The sequence below is a fragment of the Zosterops lateralis genome (genome assembly GCF_965231275.1).
Source record: "Zosterops lateralis genome assembly, chromosome: 20".
Classification (NCBI taxonomy): Eukaryota; Metazoa; Chordata; class Aves; order Passeriformes; family Zosteropidae; genus Zosterops; species Zosterops lateralis.
In genome coordinates, this window is record NC_139780.1 from 10129980 (window position 1) to 10148707 (window position 18728).

General features: G+C 38.4%; 1 protein-coding gene across 2 annotated transcripts in view; it reads left to right on the forward strand.

Annotated features, from left to right (window-relative positions):
• Positions 1–18728, forward strand: part of AK8 (adenylate kinase 8) — a gene marked incomplete at its 5' end in the record, with an annotated part of 66437 nt that overhangs the window by 8187 nt on the left and 39522 nt on the right. For both annotated transcript variants that reach the window (XM_083876131.1, XM_083876132.1), the window contains 6 exons: positions 4433–4501; positions 10302–10383; positions 11896–11967; positions 12558–12758; positions 15500–15631; positions 17901–17990. In XM_083876131.1, coding sequence (XP_083732257.1) covers positions 4433–4501; positions 10302–10383; positions 11896–11967; positions 12558–12758; positions 15500–15631; positions 17901–17990 — 646 coding nt within the window. The remainder of the gene's footprint in view (positions 1–4432; positions 4502–10301; positions 10384–11895; positions 11968–12557; positions 12759–15499; positions 15632–17900; positions 17991–18728) is intronic.

The window sequence follows — 18728 nt, forward strand, 5'->3', positions numbered from 1 at the left end:
TAATTTACTGAGATGGCCGATGGTGTGATACACAGATTAGGGTTTTTTCCTTAGAAAATTAGGTTAAAATATTGTTTATCAAAATTGAATAAAATACTGGAACAGTGAATGAAGTTTGGAGATGCCTCAAGTAGCACACTTCAAGATCTGAGAGGAAAGAGTTAATTGAACTCCCTGAACTCACTGGCAAAAATGTTTGCATTTGGCTGGGGGGATACAGAATTATTCTTACCGAGAATATGTACTTTGAAATCTTAGTTCTAATTATTAAAGATTGTTTTGATAGGTTCATAAATTTATACTTGGAGGGGGAGAATTTAAAACAAAAATTCCCTTTGGTTTAATTACTGTAATTATTAACATATTTCAGACTATACAGATGCACTTTCAAGGGTGTCCTTTTGGGCTTATTTGATTTAAAAAGATGGATGGTGTGGAAGATGAAAGTCAAAAATGTCAAGGCTAATCAGGTAGTGAGGAGAGCCCGCAGAGCAGAGGCTGCTGGTGGTTCAGCACTGTGCAGTTTGCCTTTGGGTTTGATTTTTCAAACCCTAGGAGGAGGTTTTCACTAAATAATTTTGTTTTTTATGTGAGTTTGTTTCTTCAAATGTAACTCCTGGAATCAGGGGGGAACTCCTGGGTTCCTCTAGGTTGGGATGTCTGTTCAGGAGCACAACAAGAACTGTGTACTAGAGTTTGGATAGAACCAGGACATTAAAAATGTAGTCCTGGCCAAAGCAATTTAATAAATGGAGAAGAGGAGATGCAGGAGCTAAAGCTGTAGTTTTTGGAGGGTCTGGTGTGAAGATCATAAACACAATTTCATATTGTTTCTCACATCTAAGGCTACTGTGGCTGCATTAACCCCAGAGGTTGGGCAGTTTGAGGTCACTTGGCCACTGTCACTGGATCTGTGCAAATGCTGCAAAAAGCTCTGCAAATGTTTGTTCACATATTTGACCTACTCATCTTTAGCCAAGCTTTCATCTCTTTAGTGTTCGCCCATTAAAGCATTTGGGTTTTTCTAGCACAGGAAGCCATGGAAGGCATATTTAAAATCCATGATTACTCTCTGAAGCTCCATTTTTCAGGTTGGACAAGCAATCATTCACCCACACATACCTGGCCACTTACTAATGAGCACAGCTCAGGTAGTGAATTTTAAATATTGAGTGTTCAAAGCAAAACATGATCATTTTGCATGTAAGAATACTCCAAAAAGAAGTCAAATATTTTTGAATATTCAGTAAATTGAAGAACCACAAGCTACCAATAAATATTCCATGAACAGAAAAAGAGGCTACATTTTTGGATAAATCATTGCAAATTATTCCCTCATCTCTAGTTATTATAATGTTAAGAGGAAGCATCTTCAGGTTTTCCTATAGTGAAGTCTAATGATGAGCTATTGCATGTTTCACTTTTCTTGTTAACTGGATGAAATAAGAAGCTGAAACAACTGTGGTAATTGTGGGTTTGTGGGATGGGTGTGCTCTTAGTGCTACACTAAAATGCAGTTAAGGTGTTTGCATAATACTTAATAACTTAAAACTGCTCCAGAGTTGTGTCACATCCCTGTGCTTTTTAAAAAGAAATAAAAAATAAGAGAAAAAAAAAAAAATCCAAGGCATCCTTAACTATGCATGGTCAGCATTCCAATCTATTCCAGGGTAAGCCACTCTGAAGGAACAAAAAGAAAACGTTCCAGTTTTGTGTATCCAAAAAAGACCAGCCTTTCTTGTGTATTTATCTGAACAAACTAAATCTGAACATTTATGTTACTCAGGAACCTGAAGTAAATTTCTTCAGACTTGATTGCTGTTCTCTCCGAGGTGCCAACTTGAAGAAGCCAGAAGTTTTTAGCTGCAGCTGTTTTCAGAGCAAATATATCCAAAACTTCCAAGAAAAATGTCTACTGAAAAAGCTCCCCTACAAAAAAGTGTGGGAATTTTATGAAAGGGGAAATGAAATATAACTCTGAGTAGACCAGGTGTGGAAATTGAAGTATGATGTTTCCAAAATAACATGGAATATTTAAAATTAATCATGAGTGGGTACAATTTTTCAACAAACATAAAAATAGTGATTAAGGCAGCGTGGATAGAAAAGTGGTGTGAACATGACCAAAATCCTACAGCAATGTTTCCTTTACCTGCACTGAGTGTTGGGACAGCTCTGTGGGTAAGGTGTGGTTTGGCTGTTATCAAATGTGTGTCGCTGTCACACATTTCACCAGTTATTGCAGATTTCTGGGAAGTGCAATCCCCTCTACCAGGCTCACCATGTATTTATGTGTTTATGAGAGATGAGTTATAAATGGGCTACCTGATATGTACCAGATATCCTGATTTCTAGTGGAATAATTAGGCATTCTGCAAGCAGCCTATTGAAAATGATTTTGTAGGCCACTGCTCAGTGGGAGGAAAACTGCACAGGAAATGAGACTGGAATTGAGCCACAGAGAGCAGAAGGAGCTAAAACCCTGAAATACCTGAATTTGTGTCCTTGATTGTTTCCATGCAACAAACCCCACTCCAAAGACAGGAGTAAGAACACCACTGCATGGAGAGAAGTGAGGATAAACTTGGTTTAAATTGGTTTGGCAAGGAGAACAGAGCAGCCCCCCAGCAGCCTGCAGCCTGGTTTGACATGACACATGAAAGGAGCAGGTAGGCCCTGGCTGTCCCTGGGAGCAGCGTGGTGCCCCTTTGGAAGGTGACAGGTTCCAGCATCGAGGGGCTGCAGGAGGCTCTGACAAAGCACCCTGGGGACCTGCTGACTCTCAGCAAACACTGCAATTTCCTCCCCTCCTTCTCTGCTACCTGCTTGAGCGTTGTCTCATGCGCGGCTGATGTGAGGAGAGGCACTGAGAGCTGGGCACAAAAGAGAGAAACAAAAGCAAACCCTGCCTGGCTGGCCCACCTGGGCTCTTCTGTGTGTTCTGGAGCACTTTTTCCACCCTCCTTCAAAGTGCCATTTCCACCACTCCTTGTGAAATTGTTTCATCATCTAATGAAGATGATTTTGTGAAATCTTCCCACATCATCAGCCACATTTTTTTCATTGTATGAATTGACGTTCAAAGGAGTTGCTCCAAAGAATGTTTCTTCCAGGTGCCATGAGTCCCAGGATTAGTTAATCAGTAACGTAATTAATTGTCTTATTAAAAGAAAATTGTCTAATTATTAAAAATTAGTGGCAATTAGGTTGGAAAAGTATGTAGATTGGAAAAATACGAAGGGAAGCATCTGATTCCTGCCCTATCTACCTCTCCAAGCCTGTAGAAATACTCCTTTTTAGTTTTATGCCTTTCAGACTGATTAGGAAAAACACACGAGAACCCACAATGTATGGAACTAAAGGGAACAGAGAGTCAAGCTCACATTGTTAAGTGAAAGATAATTTATTTTAATTGCAGATTGGTTTTGGTTTTGTTTTGTTTTCTGGGTATTCATTTTACCAATAATGACAGAATGAATAAGACATGGCATTTAGTGAAATGATTAATAGCTGTTAGGATCTGCATGGACAGAAGTTTAGGCTTTGAATTAAACCGGCTAACACAGAGTTTAACCAAGTTCAGCATAGAATGAAAGCCTAAATTAACAAGATAGTGAAGCAAATTCTTACTAGAAGGAAAGGAGAGTGTTGCTGATTTCTTGTCAGGAAATCAAATACGATGGAAGAAATGTTGAGGGATTTTAATCTGTATAAGAACTTGGTTCTTCTGTCACACAGCAAATAGCTTCTCACAAAACATCTCTGGAGATAGACAGAGTAGCAGTCACAGAACTAAACAGCACTTTGAAAATATTGGCAGATACCTTTTCCATCCCATTTCACAGTCCTCAGTTTAAAAATAAACTAAGTTCAACTTTAAAATATATTTCAAATAAAACTTTTGGATGATGAGAGTTACTTGGAGCTATGAAACAAACCTCCTGAAAATCAGACTCTTTGTGTTGTTTGCTCAGTGTCTGAGGTTGTGTTTGTGTCACTGAGAGCCAGCAGGTCCCTGGTGCTGAGCCCTCTGTGACATGGAGCAGTCGAGGGTCAGATCCTTGTGGTTAAAAGGATGCTTTGTGGATGTGGATGTGATGTTCTCCTGGATCCCTTTGCAGGTCCAGTATGTGCGTCAGCGTGCAGAACTTGGCACTGCTTCCATGTCAGTGTGCAAACCCCCCCATGGATATTCATGCTCTGTGCTCAGCTTCCCTTTAACACTGATTTTCGTGCCCTTATTAACTCTTTGTCATTAACTCATGTTAATGACCCGGAGACTCGCACGGAATTATTTATTTCTTTATTTCCAAGAAGACATCTCACTTCACCTTTAACCACAACAGTGCCTGCATGGTAAAATTCCTTTTGAACTCAATTGTGAATATTCAGCCCTTTTTTTTTTTTTTTTTTTTTTTTTTCCTTTCTTTAGAAAATTCCCAACGCGCTTTGGGCCAATCTGATCCAGGAACGTCTGTCAAACGTGGACTGCATCAAACAAGTAAGAATTGCTCCTCAGAGGGCCGGTGGATAAGCACTTACACAACTCGTGGCTGGTACTTAGCATTCCAAGTCCTGAGCAGAGCAGGGAATGGGGGCAAATCATCGGGGCTCCCGAGCCAGTTTCTTTCTTGAACATCAGCGGAGGGAGTTTGGAGCTTTATTAACAGGATAAAGGGGAGGATGAGAGTATGCATATGCTAATCTTCCAGCACAGACATGATCAAAGGCTGAACAAGCAGAGCTTTGTTGATTGCCTGAGGCAACTGGCAGAGATGGAGTGGACAAAACAGATAAACAGCAAATAGATAGAAATCGATATTGTGTAAGGTTTGGGCTCTTCCTGAGGAAAGGGGAGGAAAAGAATCTCAACGTTACTAATTTCCATATTTTTTATTTCTCATTATGTCTCCTTTTTCTTCCTGTGTTAGGAATCACTGCACTTGAATATATTGTCTTCTGGGGAATAATTAATATGTTCACTCTTAGCTAACACAAAGAGGCAACTGAATTGAATAGGTTTAGTTGTGTTCAAATATCTGGGATCCCTTGTTTTTTTGCTTCATGTTTCATCATCTGGGAGACTGAGACAATGATATTTTTTTTTGATCCTTAGAATGTAAAAGTAAAGGGATTTGCAGAAATCCTAAGTGGTATCAACTTTTCTTCTTCACATAAAATACTGCAGACCTTTCCTCTATAACTGACCTATTAATGTTGAATTTGCAAAGCAGAATTAAACTTTTGCATTGCTATTCACTGTGCTTGAATTATATGGGTCTGTCTGGTTTTCCTTGAAGGTCTTTTTAGCTGAACTATTTTACTTCATTTTAATTCATTATAGTTACTTAGCACTCCAGATTATATATGTGGTAGCATTTAATGCATTTTTTTATCTGTAGTAAATCTACACAGGACCTAGGCCATTCAACTGGCAGGAGAACCTGTTTAAAACCACACGTGGCATCCTGTCTTGTTCTTTTTTTGTGGAATTTTTAGTTCTTTTTATAACAAGAGCTCTAAAACCTCTCAAAAATGCTCGTTTTTTTCACATAGGTCTCTTTCCCTGATTAAAAGAACAGATGTTTTCAACAGATACTTTTCCCAGTGTTTGTTAAAGTGAGTTTTACTGTCAGTGTAGAAGCAAAATCCATCACTCTCCACAGGCTCCATCCACCTTATTTTCCACATTTTTTCCCTGTGCTTTCTATAATTGTTGGCATGGCTTTAGTTCTCCTGTCAATAATGAGGGAAGGATTTCTCAGTGAGTTATTTTAAGTATTAGGTCATGTATGAGTGAGGTGACAAGGTGGTTAAAATGCCAACAGCTGCACAGAGTCCTGCCTGCATTGTATGTTCCTGTTGTTGTCACCAGCAGCACTGAATCAGTGCTGGGTGTCTCACAGAACTAAGGGGAAAAAAACAAAACCTTTATGAAGCTTCCCTGACATTCAGCAAGAATGGAGTGGATGTTATCAACCTAGCTGAGGTTTCAACTGGTTTTAGGAAAAACACCATTTGTTTTTCAAAGGTGTGATGGTTATTAAAAATCTTTACATTAATAGATAGATACACACAAAGTGACCAGAAATTATTTTCTCCTTTGAAAGGGGATCTGTGCATTTTAAGTGTAATATTTTTCCATCTGTAACTCAAAATAGAATTAATGCTGTAGGGTTTTTTACATCACTGACCAGATTTATGCCATTTCTTTCAAAGCATGAGTCAGCATGTTTTCACTGAAAATGTTCCTAGATTAAGAGCAGCATGTTGGACCACATTACCACCAGCTGTTTGTTTTATTTCTCCTTGTGGTGTCATTGGCTTGGCATTAATTGTACAGCTTTCATCCCACTGACAGTAGGAATAGAGGATTTTTTGTGCCGTTGTTTTGACACTCACAGGTTTATAGATGTCACTGGCATTCTCTAAGGAGAACATTTTTATTGATCAACAGCTCTGCTGAGGCCCTGTGTTATGTGTTCTTACAACACAAACGTAGTCAGGGCTGTGAGGGATCAGGTGGGGAGGTCTTGCAGCACACACAGGAAACTTATTGCAAACATTATGTTCTAGCCTGGCACTTTGTGAGGATGATTTTTCAGAGAGGGTTTTCATCTTGCAGGGTTAGCCCAGCTTGGCTGCAGCCCCTCTGACTGCTGGGCTTGTGGAGGGAATTCATGGAGCTGGAGAAAGCCAGAGGAGAGCGATTGCTCAGGATGTGTTTGACAGAGAGAGCTGAGCCACCTTCCTGAAGGCTTAGGATCTCTAGAAACTGAGCTGAGGCCAGTGATTCACACAAGAAGTGGCAGAATGACTTGAGATTGGTTATTTTTTTTGTGACTGCCCTTGAAAGGGAAGGCAAAAATAGGAATGGCTGTGTTTGGTTTTACCTTGATTGGTTCTGTTTGGTTTTACCTTGGTAGCTAAAGGTCATCACATTTTCCTCTGTGAAACTCCATGCAAAGAAAGTGATGGTACAAAGATTTATCCAGGGAGAGAATCTACCCATTCACCACATTTTCTGTTTTCTGAGAAGAATGGAACTTGTTTTAAAACATCTTTGCACCTTGCTCAACTGGCAGAAATAATGTGGGGCATAAGAGGCTCTTTTCTAATGGGAAATTTGGCAAGGTTTGAATTTTTTCCATCATCCACACTGCTCATGTTGATGGACTGCAAGAGCTGGGTTGTCAGTATTTCTACTGCACTCCTCAGTCTACTGTGCTCTGAAAATCTCCAGAATTTTAGATCCATACTGGCAAAGCCATTACTGATATTATTTGTGTGTGTGTGTGTGTGTTATTTTCTGACCCCTTTCTTTATTTGGGAGTGAAAACTATGTAATATAATATTTATTCCAAACCACTGAATAATAATGCAGAAAAGCTGTTGTGATTACTTGTTTTCCTAAAAACAGCTGTATTCATGACCTTTGTGCTTCTAGCTGAGATTTTTTTTTTGTCATATGCCACATAATTCAGCATTGTTTCTTTCTGCTGATTCTTTTTCTTTATTCAAAGTCAGTATCAATTTTGGATTTGGTAACTAAAAAAAAAAATATGGATGATGTACAGGTCAAATAACAGGAGGGAACTTGAATAACCAAGTCATTATTATTGTGGAAAGTGGGAAAGTCTGTAGCTTGGTATCATAGCTGAGAGAACTGCCAGACAAGTGGAGAGATTTCCATTTGGGAATGACCTTGAGCATTTCCTTTTCTTCAGATTCCTGAAGTCTGGAGAGGAAAGTGATGGCTTTGAAAGTGCTTCCTTGCTGCTGATTGTTCAGCATGGCCTGGGTCTCTGAGGAGCAGCTCACCTGGCATTAAGGCAGCAGCAGAATCTCTGTTTACAGGGTTGATGTGGGAAAGGTGGGAGGTTCCCAGCTGGAAGAGGAGGAGCAGTGACCACAAAGTGCAGGCACCGTGGAATTTCTCACTTTTAGCCTTTGTTCCACCCTTGATGTGATAAGGTGCAATCCAGGCCTGGATAGAAGGTTACTGCTATCAAGAACCAAAAATAGGTGGTTTCTTAAAGAAACAAATTTACCATGTGAAGTTACTAATTACACTTTAATGACAGTCAGGAGGGCAAAAGAAAGACCAATGTTTGCATAAAGCATGATAGGCATATTGTAAGTCAGGTCTTGCTCTGCTGTATCTTGCTTCCTCTTGCTCGGTTCCCAAGCCACACTCCCTTTTCACTTTTTTTTTTTTTTTTTTTTTTTTTTTTTTTTTTTTTTTTTTTTTTTTTTTTTTTTTTTATCATCTGTGACATCTGCTTGGAGCTTGTCCCTCCTGTGATAGCACACTACTTGCAGCTGTTCAGACCTCCAGCTCCGAGCTGTGCATGGGGTGCCCTGAGCATACGGCCTTTTTGATGTGTGATAAAACAGAACCGAGCCACTGGGGGTATGGAGAGGGAATGCAGCAGAATATCAATAAACCTGTTCTGAACAAAGCTGCAGCTCCGTGCCGGAATAGACATTTCACTGAAGTGTCAAGTAGATGGATAATATATTCTAATTAGGGACTGACTGATGCCCTGCAACTCGGAGACCTTTGGAGATCAGCTCTGAAATGCTCACTGGTTTTGTACTGTGTGTTGATTTTGCATTTGTTTAATGCCTTAAAATAATATTTTCTGTAGGAAGCTATTTATTGAGCTTTGGTTTCCTAAAGAACAAAAACTTTTCACTATAAAATTGCTTATTACCAGTTTTTAAGGACTCTTGAAATTTGTATGTAAACTTCTTGAAGGGTTTGCTGTGGATTGTTGGATTGGGATTGTTACTGTGTTTACTGCCTGTTGCACATTATGTGATTTGAGCCATAAGCAGCACTGACCTCAGGCTTTGTGGGTTTTTTTCCATTTGTTTTGTCATAGTTTCTAAAAATGTTGTACTCAGATTGGAGAAAATAAGCCAGATTTGTAGTCTGTGTAAATTGGGATCAATTTGTTTGCCTCAGAGCTCAGATGCCATTTTTCCCTAGAAGATCTGGGCGCATATGTATATATATATAGTACACAGTATATTCCAAACTAGTGCTGAAGTTCCTGGCATAGCACTACAAACATTGTGCAGCTTTGCCTTCTGCAACTCCCTGGGGATAAATTGATTTCTCAGCACCTGTGTGACCTTATCCAGTGGTTCATTCTAATTTGGCAGAGCAAACACCGGGAGTGGCAAAAATGGCTTGCAGTTACTTTAGTCTTGTATTTTCTACATCTGTCAGCAGGATGACATGTTCCTGAAACCAGGCTAATTAAGGAATTTTAAATAGTCTGCTCTATTTTCTTGTGTAATTGGAATGGCCCATTCCCTCCTACAGAAGTCCTGGAGATAGATTTCCCTGAAATACTTGGAGAACCTTTGGACCCCACGCTGACAGAGCACCAGATTTATATGGGAGATGATAATGATTGCCAGCTAATGCAATATTAAAATATCACCTTTATTTCAGCACAAAGATGGCTCCCAGATTTACTGCAGTATCACAAAGTTATTTTGAGGGATGGGATATAAGCAAGAACTTGTCTGCTCAGGCAACTAACAGATAAATTAGGGAGAGTTCAGAAGATTCAGACTTGAGCCTGGGAAGTGGATTAGATTTCAAATACTGCATCAGACAAAAACTGAGTGAGGCTGCAGCTCTCCGATGGTATTTCACAGATCTGTAAATGTTTTTTTAAAGATGCTCAATCCAACACTTAGCTGGCTATAACAAGGACTTAAGGGAGCAAAAGGCTCTTTTTTCTTTTTTCTTTCTTTTGCTCTTTTGCTTTATTAGCTCTGGGAATGCTGGTTCCATTACTGTGAGTTTTCCTGTATAATTTAAGAAAATAATGAAAGCATGCATATTTTCCTCAGTATTCTTGGCATTAAATGTGTCTTTAGATTTGTTTAGCTCCTTTTTATATATATATATACATACTCAGTGTGGGCTGGTATCCTTTTGAATATTTCAAAACTGTAGAAATTGTTTGGGGTTGTTTTTTATTCAAGATAGAAGTTGTTTTGTTTTTATTTTTAAGATTGAAACATGAAAAAAAACCCCAAACCATTGCTACAATCCGTAAGTTCCCATTGCTGTGTGGCAGTGGAATCAGTGCAGGCATTTCACAAAAATATCAGTGCTCCATGTTTGCTTTCTTCTCTCACAAGCATCCATGAGAAATGCTGTGCTGTGGAGGGATCAGAATGAGGTAATTTTTGTGCAAATAGCACTGAGATTTAGTATGAATTTTGGTTTTTTTCTCTTCCAGGATCAATAACTGCTTCATGTTTTTGTTCAATAGGGATGGATTTTGGAAGGCTTCCCTGAAAATCAGGAACAGGCATGGATGCTGCAATCATCTGGCATTTTTCCTAGGCATGTTGGTAAGCAGTATAAGGTTTGTGTGTGGTTGCATCCAGGAGGAAAGACTAGAAGGGTTTGTCCCAAAAAATCCTCAATAAATTCAATACCAATGCTGGAGACAGAATCACCAGGCAGCAGAATATTTCAGTAGGGTTGAAAGCCTGAGGTAGTAACCTGGGAGACTTTAAGCTCTGTCTTTCACACCCTTTTCTCCTTCCACATCAGAGCTCTGTAAATTCCAGACCCTACACCAAGTGTTTTTGAGCAGCTACCAGTAGCTTTGCTCCTGACTTCCATCTCTAAAAATCAGCTTTTATCCTCAGACTAAACCACTTCCTCATGTACTAAACACAAATTTATGCTTCTGTTGAATTAAGGAATGCAAATTTCACCAAGTGAAATGGAAACATGATGATTTTAAACTTGACCTTTCAGAGTGGCTGGTTTGGGGTGGAATGTTTTACTAGACAAGACCTTGACAGCTGCCCTTGCCATACAGGAGAAGCCATTTGTCCAAATTACAGTTTAAGGACCTACTTAGAATATAAAAAATTGCTGCAATTGTGTGGAATGCAGTGTGAAATGATAAATGCAGAGCTTGCCAGTGCACAGTGAACAGAATTTATCCAACTTGATGAATTGTCACTTTGGATTTGATTTGGATGATATTCAACTGTTAATGAAGAACTCCGAATCACTGCAGCAGAGTTAGGCAAAAATGTTTAATGTCTAGTACTTGCATGTATTTTTAATATACCTAATAACATCTGAAGTTGAGTTTTGCTCACAATTATATCTGTGCCACCAAGACCTGAATGAGAATCTTAAAGCTCAGTCTGTCTAGTTAATCAAAAAGAAGATTGAGAGGAGATGAGATTTCCGGTGTGTGAGTACCTTAATAGGGAGAAAAGTGCCTGAAAAAGCCATTTAACACAGAGAGGAAAGTCATAAAAAGAACTTGTTTGAAACCTGTAATCAAATGCTCTGCAAATAGTAATTAAATTACAATGTTTAACTGCAAGGATGATTAGCCAAAAGCAACCCAGGGAACTGACAGGTTCTCCCTCTTTTGATGCTTTCTAATCAAGTTTGAACACTTTTCTGTGAGGTTATAAAAAAACCCCAACAGTTTCACTGGTCTCACCACAAAGTACTTGGGTAAAAAGCAATGGTTTGTGGTGTAGAAGAGAATCAGTCTCAAGTGGGAACTTCTGCCTGAGGCTCCAGAGACAATTGTTTATTGCTGGTGGTGATGTTTTTGGGATAATGGGGACAGTTAGTGCCCATGGGTACTGCATTCATGGTTATTTTATCCCACTGTATTGTGTAGTAGGTGAAGCAAAATTCTGATTAAAAGTGAAGTAAAACATTTGCAGGGAGAATGCTGGGCAATGAGAATGAGGCAAATGTGCTTGAGATAAATTCAGCCACCTCTAATATTAGGATACATCCGAAGAATTACAAGGAATAAAGCAAGTAATCTACAAGAGCTGCACTTTTTTTAATTTTTTTTTTTCCTTTTTGTTGCCTAGTTATGCTCTATGCCCCCGACACTGTGCTGATTGAGAGGAGTGGTGGGAAAAGGCTGGATCCTGTCACACAAGGTGCAGTATGTTTGTTTCTGACCTCCACTGCAGAATGGAGTGTGGCTTGGTCTCAGAAACGTTGTAGTACTACTGATGGGATTAACATTTACATGGGATCCATTTAAGGGCTAGAAGGAATTTATAATTATAAATTTCAGCTGTTTGGAAATGGTATTTGTTGGCATTGCATTATTTTCAGTGCCAATAAGACACAGGGAAATAAAAAGCTCAGTATTGACCCTGCAAACAGTGGACTGTGGCAGTACAAAATATTTAAAGGTTAGATCTGTCCATATGAGTTTATATTTTTGCTGTGCATCTCTGCTCAGACCTGCTTTGTTTCTGAGATGTGGGGATGCTTTTAGGGTAAATGAAATCACTTCCATTAGGTTAAATAAAAGCATTTCTGTTCAATAAAATAAACTGTCAAATAGACTCAGCTCTGTCTGTTGAACTTTATCATCAATCATCCATTGTGAGATAAAATCCTGACATTGCTCAATAAAAAAATCAGGTTGGATGTTTTAAGGAATTAAGAGGACTTAATTTAATTCTTAACTAGAGACCTATTAAATCATGCTCTTAGTTCTTAACCCTGTTCCCTGTAGAGGTTTTCCACACAACCTTTGACTGGCCAAGTGACCCCCTGGTGCAGCAGAGGTTGGTGAAACCAGAAGATCTCTCGGAGCAGGAGGTGTCCAAGAAGCTGCTGGAATATCACAGAAACTTCCCAGAGATTTTCCACATCTACCAGAAAGTTCTGAAATCCATCAATGCAGACCAGCCCTCTGTGGATGTTCTCTCACAGGGTAAAGATGTGCTTTGTGGGAAGTTGAGAAAGTCCTGTCTGAGGGATAGTTCCTGGCTGTTAGAGTCACTTTGTAGGATTAGGCAGCACAGATGGCTCCCAGCTGAGTTTTGCTCTCTCTAGAACAGCATTTGGGCTCTTCCTGGTAATTATTTTACTGGAGTAAGTGCAGATAACTGGAAATTCTTAGCTCACAGTCCTGCCAAGGAAGAGCTGACTCAGTAGAGCAAATGTCACCATCATTTCTGTGAGTCTCTCTTCTAAAAGGGAGCCCTGTGGCTCAATTGTTCATCTCCCAAAGGGCCACTACCTTCCAAAGTCTGAGAACAACAAGGAGGAGCAGTTCAAAGCCAGGAACATTTCATTGTTTAAAAGCTGTTTGTGCTGGGAGCTTTCCTGTTCAACAATTCTTGTTTGCCTTTGCCTGACTGTAATGCAGTCTGACTTTTAATGTTGATCCTTCTAGAAGAGAATGAGGAAACTGCCAGAAAGACCAATTGATGATGTACTTTGTAGCTGTCAGTCTGCTGATGATCTCTTCTATCTCAGTAATTTTGCATCTCAAAAAGGTCTCTTTTTTTAATAACAAGTGCTGCACTTTTAAGATAAACAAGTAGGAAGTTTATATTCTGAATTTACACATTAATTACCTCTAAATTACTTAATTAAATTTAAAAGTTCATATCATCATTCATAAAGAATTCATGCCTTGAATTGTAAATAAAAATGTGAGTGCCTGAATATTAATTATTATTAATTAATAATGTAGTGAGATAAATTGAAAACTGGAATGAAAAAATCCTCTCTAGATCTTTTTTTTTTTCTGCAGTGCATCAAGCAGCCAGATTTTTTTTTAAAGAATAATTAGATGTGGAGACTGTCTAGGGGATCATTACTCCTAATTAACTTGGTTATTTACTGCAAATTAAGCATCATTTGTAAGCAGGGTGCTTTGCCTGTAATGTTTGTGCTTTTCAATACACTGAGTTGTGGAAAATGTTCAGAATAACTGGAGCACTGCTGATACTCAGGGTTTAGGGAGCCATGCAACAATCACTATTTTCTGGTAGGATTTTCCAGGTTTTTTTGTTCAGATTTTTATTGCCCCAGCTAGAGTTTTAAAAAAAGAGGAACTCTCTCATAAATATAAGCAGTATTGTGGGTTGTTTCACACAACTATAAAATTTTGTGAACTTGAATTCAGTTGCTGCTGCCCTAATGTGGGATGTGCCACCCAACTCAGTTGGGCAGTGCAGGATTCCAGCACTGCAGGAAGAGATGGGTACAATCTCATGTGGTTGCAGTTTTAGTTTCTCAATAATTTAGGGCTGCTATGTAGAAATTGGAGCTTGCTGGAGGTGCTTCTTTATTAGAAATTATTTTCTAATCATAGCAAAGCGTTTAAGGAAGGGTTCTCTGAATAAATTGTAGGTACAGAGCAATGTGTTGATAATGGCACTTAAAATCCTGATCCTCAGGATGTTCCCCACCAATCCTTTCACGCTTTTTTTAAATATAGCTTATGACTCATACAAACAGTCATGTTTAAGTTTGTCCTATTCCTTAGCCTAAAATACTTTTTTTTTTTTTAATTACAAGGACTCTTTAGAGAGTCTTCTATTGGAAGTGAAGATCTCACAGAAACTGAGAGAGGCTGCAGCTCATCTGGGCTCATCTTTAGCTGTATCCACTGCAATCCCAGAGGAATCAGAGCCTGTGCAGATGTGTCCTTGCTGCTTTAGTCGTGGCCAACCATGGCAGGTGGGATCAGTGCCAGAAAGTTTAGCCTTGGCATTTGACTGATCCCTGCAAAACTTGCATGGCTTGAGCTGCTCCCTTCTCTGGTATTCTCAGCCATCAAAGGGGCACAGCTATGTCCAAATACAATCCCAGTTTGTTCTCACTGCCAAAGCTGTGGCATCTTTTGGCTTCTTGGTGATCTCTCAGGTTCTCTTTTGGGATTATAACAAAGTTCAGGTCTCTATAATGTGACAATGCTGATGATGTCCTGTGGTCTTTCCAAACCTGAAGGCTGAACTAAAGTTGCTATTTCCTGCTTGAAACAAAATTTAGGACGATGATGTCCAGCAGATGAGTGGAATCAGGCAGAGAAGCTCAAATATTCTTTACCAGTTACACAAAAAGGATGGGTAAAAGAATAAAACATCCACACTCAGTTCTGTGTTGTCAACGCTGAGCAGTGTCATGACACACTGTGCTACAAGTCTATAATATTGTAATTAGGAGTCTTAATCACACACAGCTGGATAAATGTCATTAATTTAACATCCCAAGTTTTTACGCTTAAATATTTGTTCAGAAACTGCAGAAAGTATTAAATGTAATTACAGCACTCTATAATTTGCATGGTAAAATTGTAGCTATCAAGCAAAAATTACTTCTGCTAAAAACAACATGGTAAGAGAGCAATTATTAATTGAATCTGCTCTTTAAAATGGTTTGACAGGCACTGATGAAAGAAAGAGGAGTGTAATGATAGTGAGATTTCTAAGATGCCTCTCAGAATAAATTTTGCTGACAGGACAGTTTTATCAGTGTCCTGATTTTGGGTGCAGAGCCTGGATGTTTCAGAGATAAAACAAACCACAATCAACATGACAACATTTATTTTTTTAATGAAGAGGGTAGTAAATCAATGTTTAAATTTAATTTTTTTTAAAGAAATGGGTTAAAACCTGTAAATTTTTTTTTTTTTTTTTTGTCTTTCTCCCCCTGTTGTAGTTCTTGCCTTTGTCCAAAGCCGGCACCGATCTCCTGCCCCCTTTACACCCCGGGTTCTCTTTTTTGGCCCCCCAGGCAGTGGGAAGAGCCTGCAGGCAGCACTAATAGCTCAGAAATATGATGTTGTCAACAGTAAGTTCTCAGTAAATATGCACTTTGCTCAATTCCCCCTTTCTCTCTTTTTGATCATTTATCTTTTGCTGTCTGTCTTTCTTACTTGCTGATAAAATGTCTCTCTTAGCCCATTGCTGTGGATGTCAGATTTTTGAGGGGAGTGAAAAGTATTTGAATGGAGAAGTGTAAACCAAGTATATGTGCTGTGACAAACTAGCTCTAAGGTTTTTTTAAGTCATCATTTCGTCATTTTTTATATCTTTTACATCTGTATTTTTCTATTGTTAGACTCCTGTAGTGCTCTGAGTTCTTCTGTGAATCAGTGGATCATGAGTAAGGTCTGCAGTTTCAGCTGTCTGACCAAAATTGGGGCACTTTTAAAGCAGAATTCACACTAAACTTTACTGAAGGCTCAGGCTCTGCTCATCTCAAGTAATGTGTGAGAAAATGAAGGAATTCATTAAAAGTGCATCATCGTTTTTTTGTAAAGGAAGTCCAAAAAAAATTCTGCATGAGACTTATTCATTATTAGCATTTAAATGTTAAAAAGTTCTGTGTATAAAAGTGCAGCTTGGTGATAGAATGAGTGCAATATTTTCCATGTTCTCTAGTGTCTTCTAACATTGGAGCAGCCATAAATTATTTTAAACAAATGTATGGTAGCTGTAAAACCTGCTGATTAGTCACATTGTCTTAGTTAAGTAAAAGGCAGGTTTAATAGAATGTTTCTGCTGTCAGTTATTGTGCCATTGCTGTATTTTAAAATATCATGTGGAAAACTAAATATTTGTAGATTTCTTCACAGCTGTATTTTTATTAATTGTGTAATTGGCTTATAGAAAACAAAACATTATTGAATGTATTAAAATTATTTTGTTCTTGTCCTTTTGATTTTTTTTCAACTTTTTTTCTAAAACTGCAAGGTTCATAGTGTTCCATCTAGGTCAAAATTTGCATTTTTAAAAAATTAACTACAATATGAGAGGGTTGCAGCTGTTTTTATTAAAAATCATTACCAGTGCTTTACCCATGTGTTGAATTTTATTTTAAGTATTCTGTAGCCCAAATATTAGAAGAATTAAGTGTTTAATACAGAGTTGGAAGACGATCATTCTTCAGAATTTTATTCAGCATACACCTTATTTCTATTAGGCCATTGCGCTTGAAGCACAGCCTCAAAAATTAAATTCTGTGTTTAAATAGTTAAATAATTTAAATTAATTGGATTGAATTTAAGTGTGTACTTATTAGGTGTTTAAAATTGGGGTCTATGCATTGAATTTCTGTTATGTTTTTTACACTATTTATGATGAATAGGAATTTGCTTCTCCAGGACAAGTGGTGACTGTTCAAATTGTCACTTAAACATTGAACTTTATCAGCTTTGCCCCAGGAACACAGCTGGGGCAAAGCTGATAAAGCTTTGCCCCACTCCTGTTGGCCTGGCTGTGTGATTATAACAGCATTAAACTGATTAAAGGGCTCCATCTTCTCCCATCAAAGTCAGTGTCTGATGGTGCTATTGATTCCAGGAAGAAAGGAATCAATTTAATATTATTAATTGAATAATCTACAGGGAAACTAGAGCTAATATTTACCAAATTGGAGGTGTGAGCAGGATTTCTGCTGTTGTGTGACCTCTCCATGTCTTGGTTCCCTCTCTGTGAATTCCCTCACCTGGGGCAGCCAGTCCTGTCCAAGCCCAAAACAGGAATATTTCATGTACAGCTGTCCTGGCTCAAACCTGAAATCTGCATCTCCTGGTGTTCTGTGTGTTTGAAATCAATGATAATATTGCATTAGCACATTTTTTTTAATGTAATCCTTACATGATCATTAAATGATCCAGGGAGGCCCTTCCTGAACTGAGCATTATGCTGCACCTCCAGCAGTGTGGTTCAGATGCTGTTCAGCAGCTGGAACTTTATTCAGTAATTACAAGTTTATAAAAAGTGAAAGCCACTAGCAATCCCTTGAGTTGTTATTTCAGAAATATATTTGATTAATATCATTCTCTCAATTTTTAATATGTTCTTTGCCAAATATATTCTTTCTTTTTTTTTTTTTTTTTCATTCCATATCCTCAGTCTCCTTGCTTTTCCCTCTGCTTGGCCAAAAAAATAAAAACAACCCTAACAACAAACTCAAAAAACATACAACTTTTATTTTATTCAGTGACCTTATTCCAGTATGCAGCTTCTGGGTTGTTTTTTTTTCCTTTTCTTTTCTTTGTTGCCTCCTTTTTAAAATTTAACCTTGTGTCTTTTTTGTTCTTCCTTCCTGTTAGTTTGCTGTGGGCAACTGCTAAAGGAAGCTGTTGCAGACAACACAAAACTTGGAGAACTCGTTAAGCCTTACATTGACAGTGGATGCCCAGGTAGGGCACATTGTTGTCTCATTACACTGAAGGTACAAATTTGTAGCAAAAACCAAATTGTGAGTGAAGTTTTGTTGGTCAGATTCTAATCAGAGTAGCCTGAAAGTCGATTAATTCCATTTATTCCATGGGATTTGTGGCAGTGCTTAACAGAAGTTAGATTTCTAAGGGCTTTTTATATCCTCCAAGCAAATATTGACTGTTCCAGTAAAATTCAGAAATCTGCATTCATTGTTTTAATTTGTAAATCAAAATAAGAATTCTGCTATCAGCTCAAACTGCTTTTAAAGCACACTATCAAACCTGTATCAAACTGCTTTCGAAGTACAATAATATTGTGTTTCATTTTATATTTGGGTGTCAACTTTTCGAACGCTACCAGTTTCCTCTACTTTCATGTAAATACTTTAAACTTAAAGTTTCTTTGTACTTCATTTCTATCAGCACTTTTGGTTGTGGGAGGGGACTGCCACGATGAATGTTGAGTGTATATTTTGATTTTGTAAGGTTCTGCAGGGATTTCAGATAAATCATAAATACTGGAAGTTCCTGAGGGCAGCAGCTTACACCTGTCTTCCTCTTAGACTTGTCCTGCTGCCTGTGTGTGGTGGGTATTAGAAATCAGAGAATTTCTGTAGTTAAAGAGAAGTCATGTTGCAGGAGGCTGGAAGAATGTTTATTTTGCCAAATTGCAATGGCCTGGAAGAGGAACTTTCAGTGCTGTTTCTGGCCACAGCC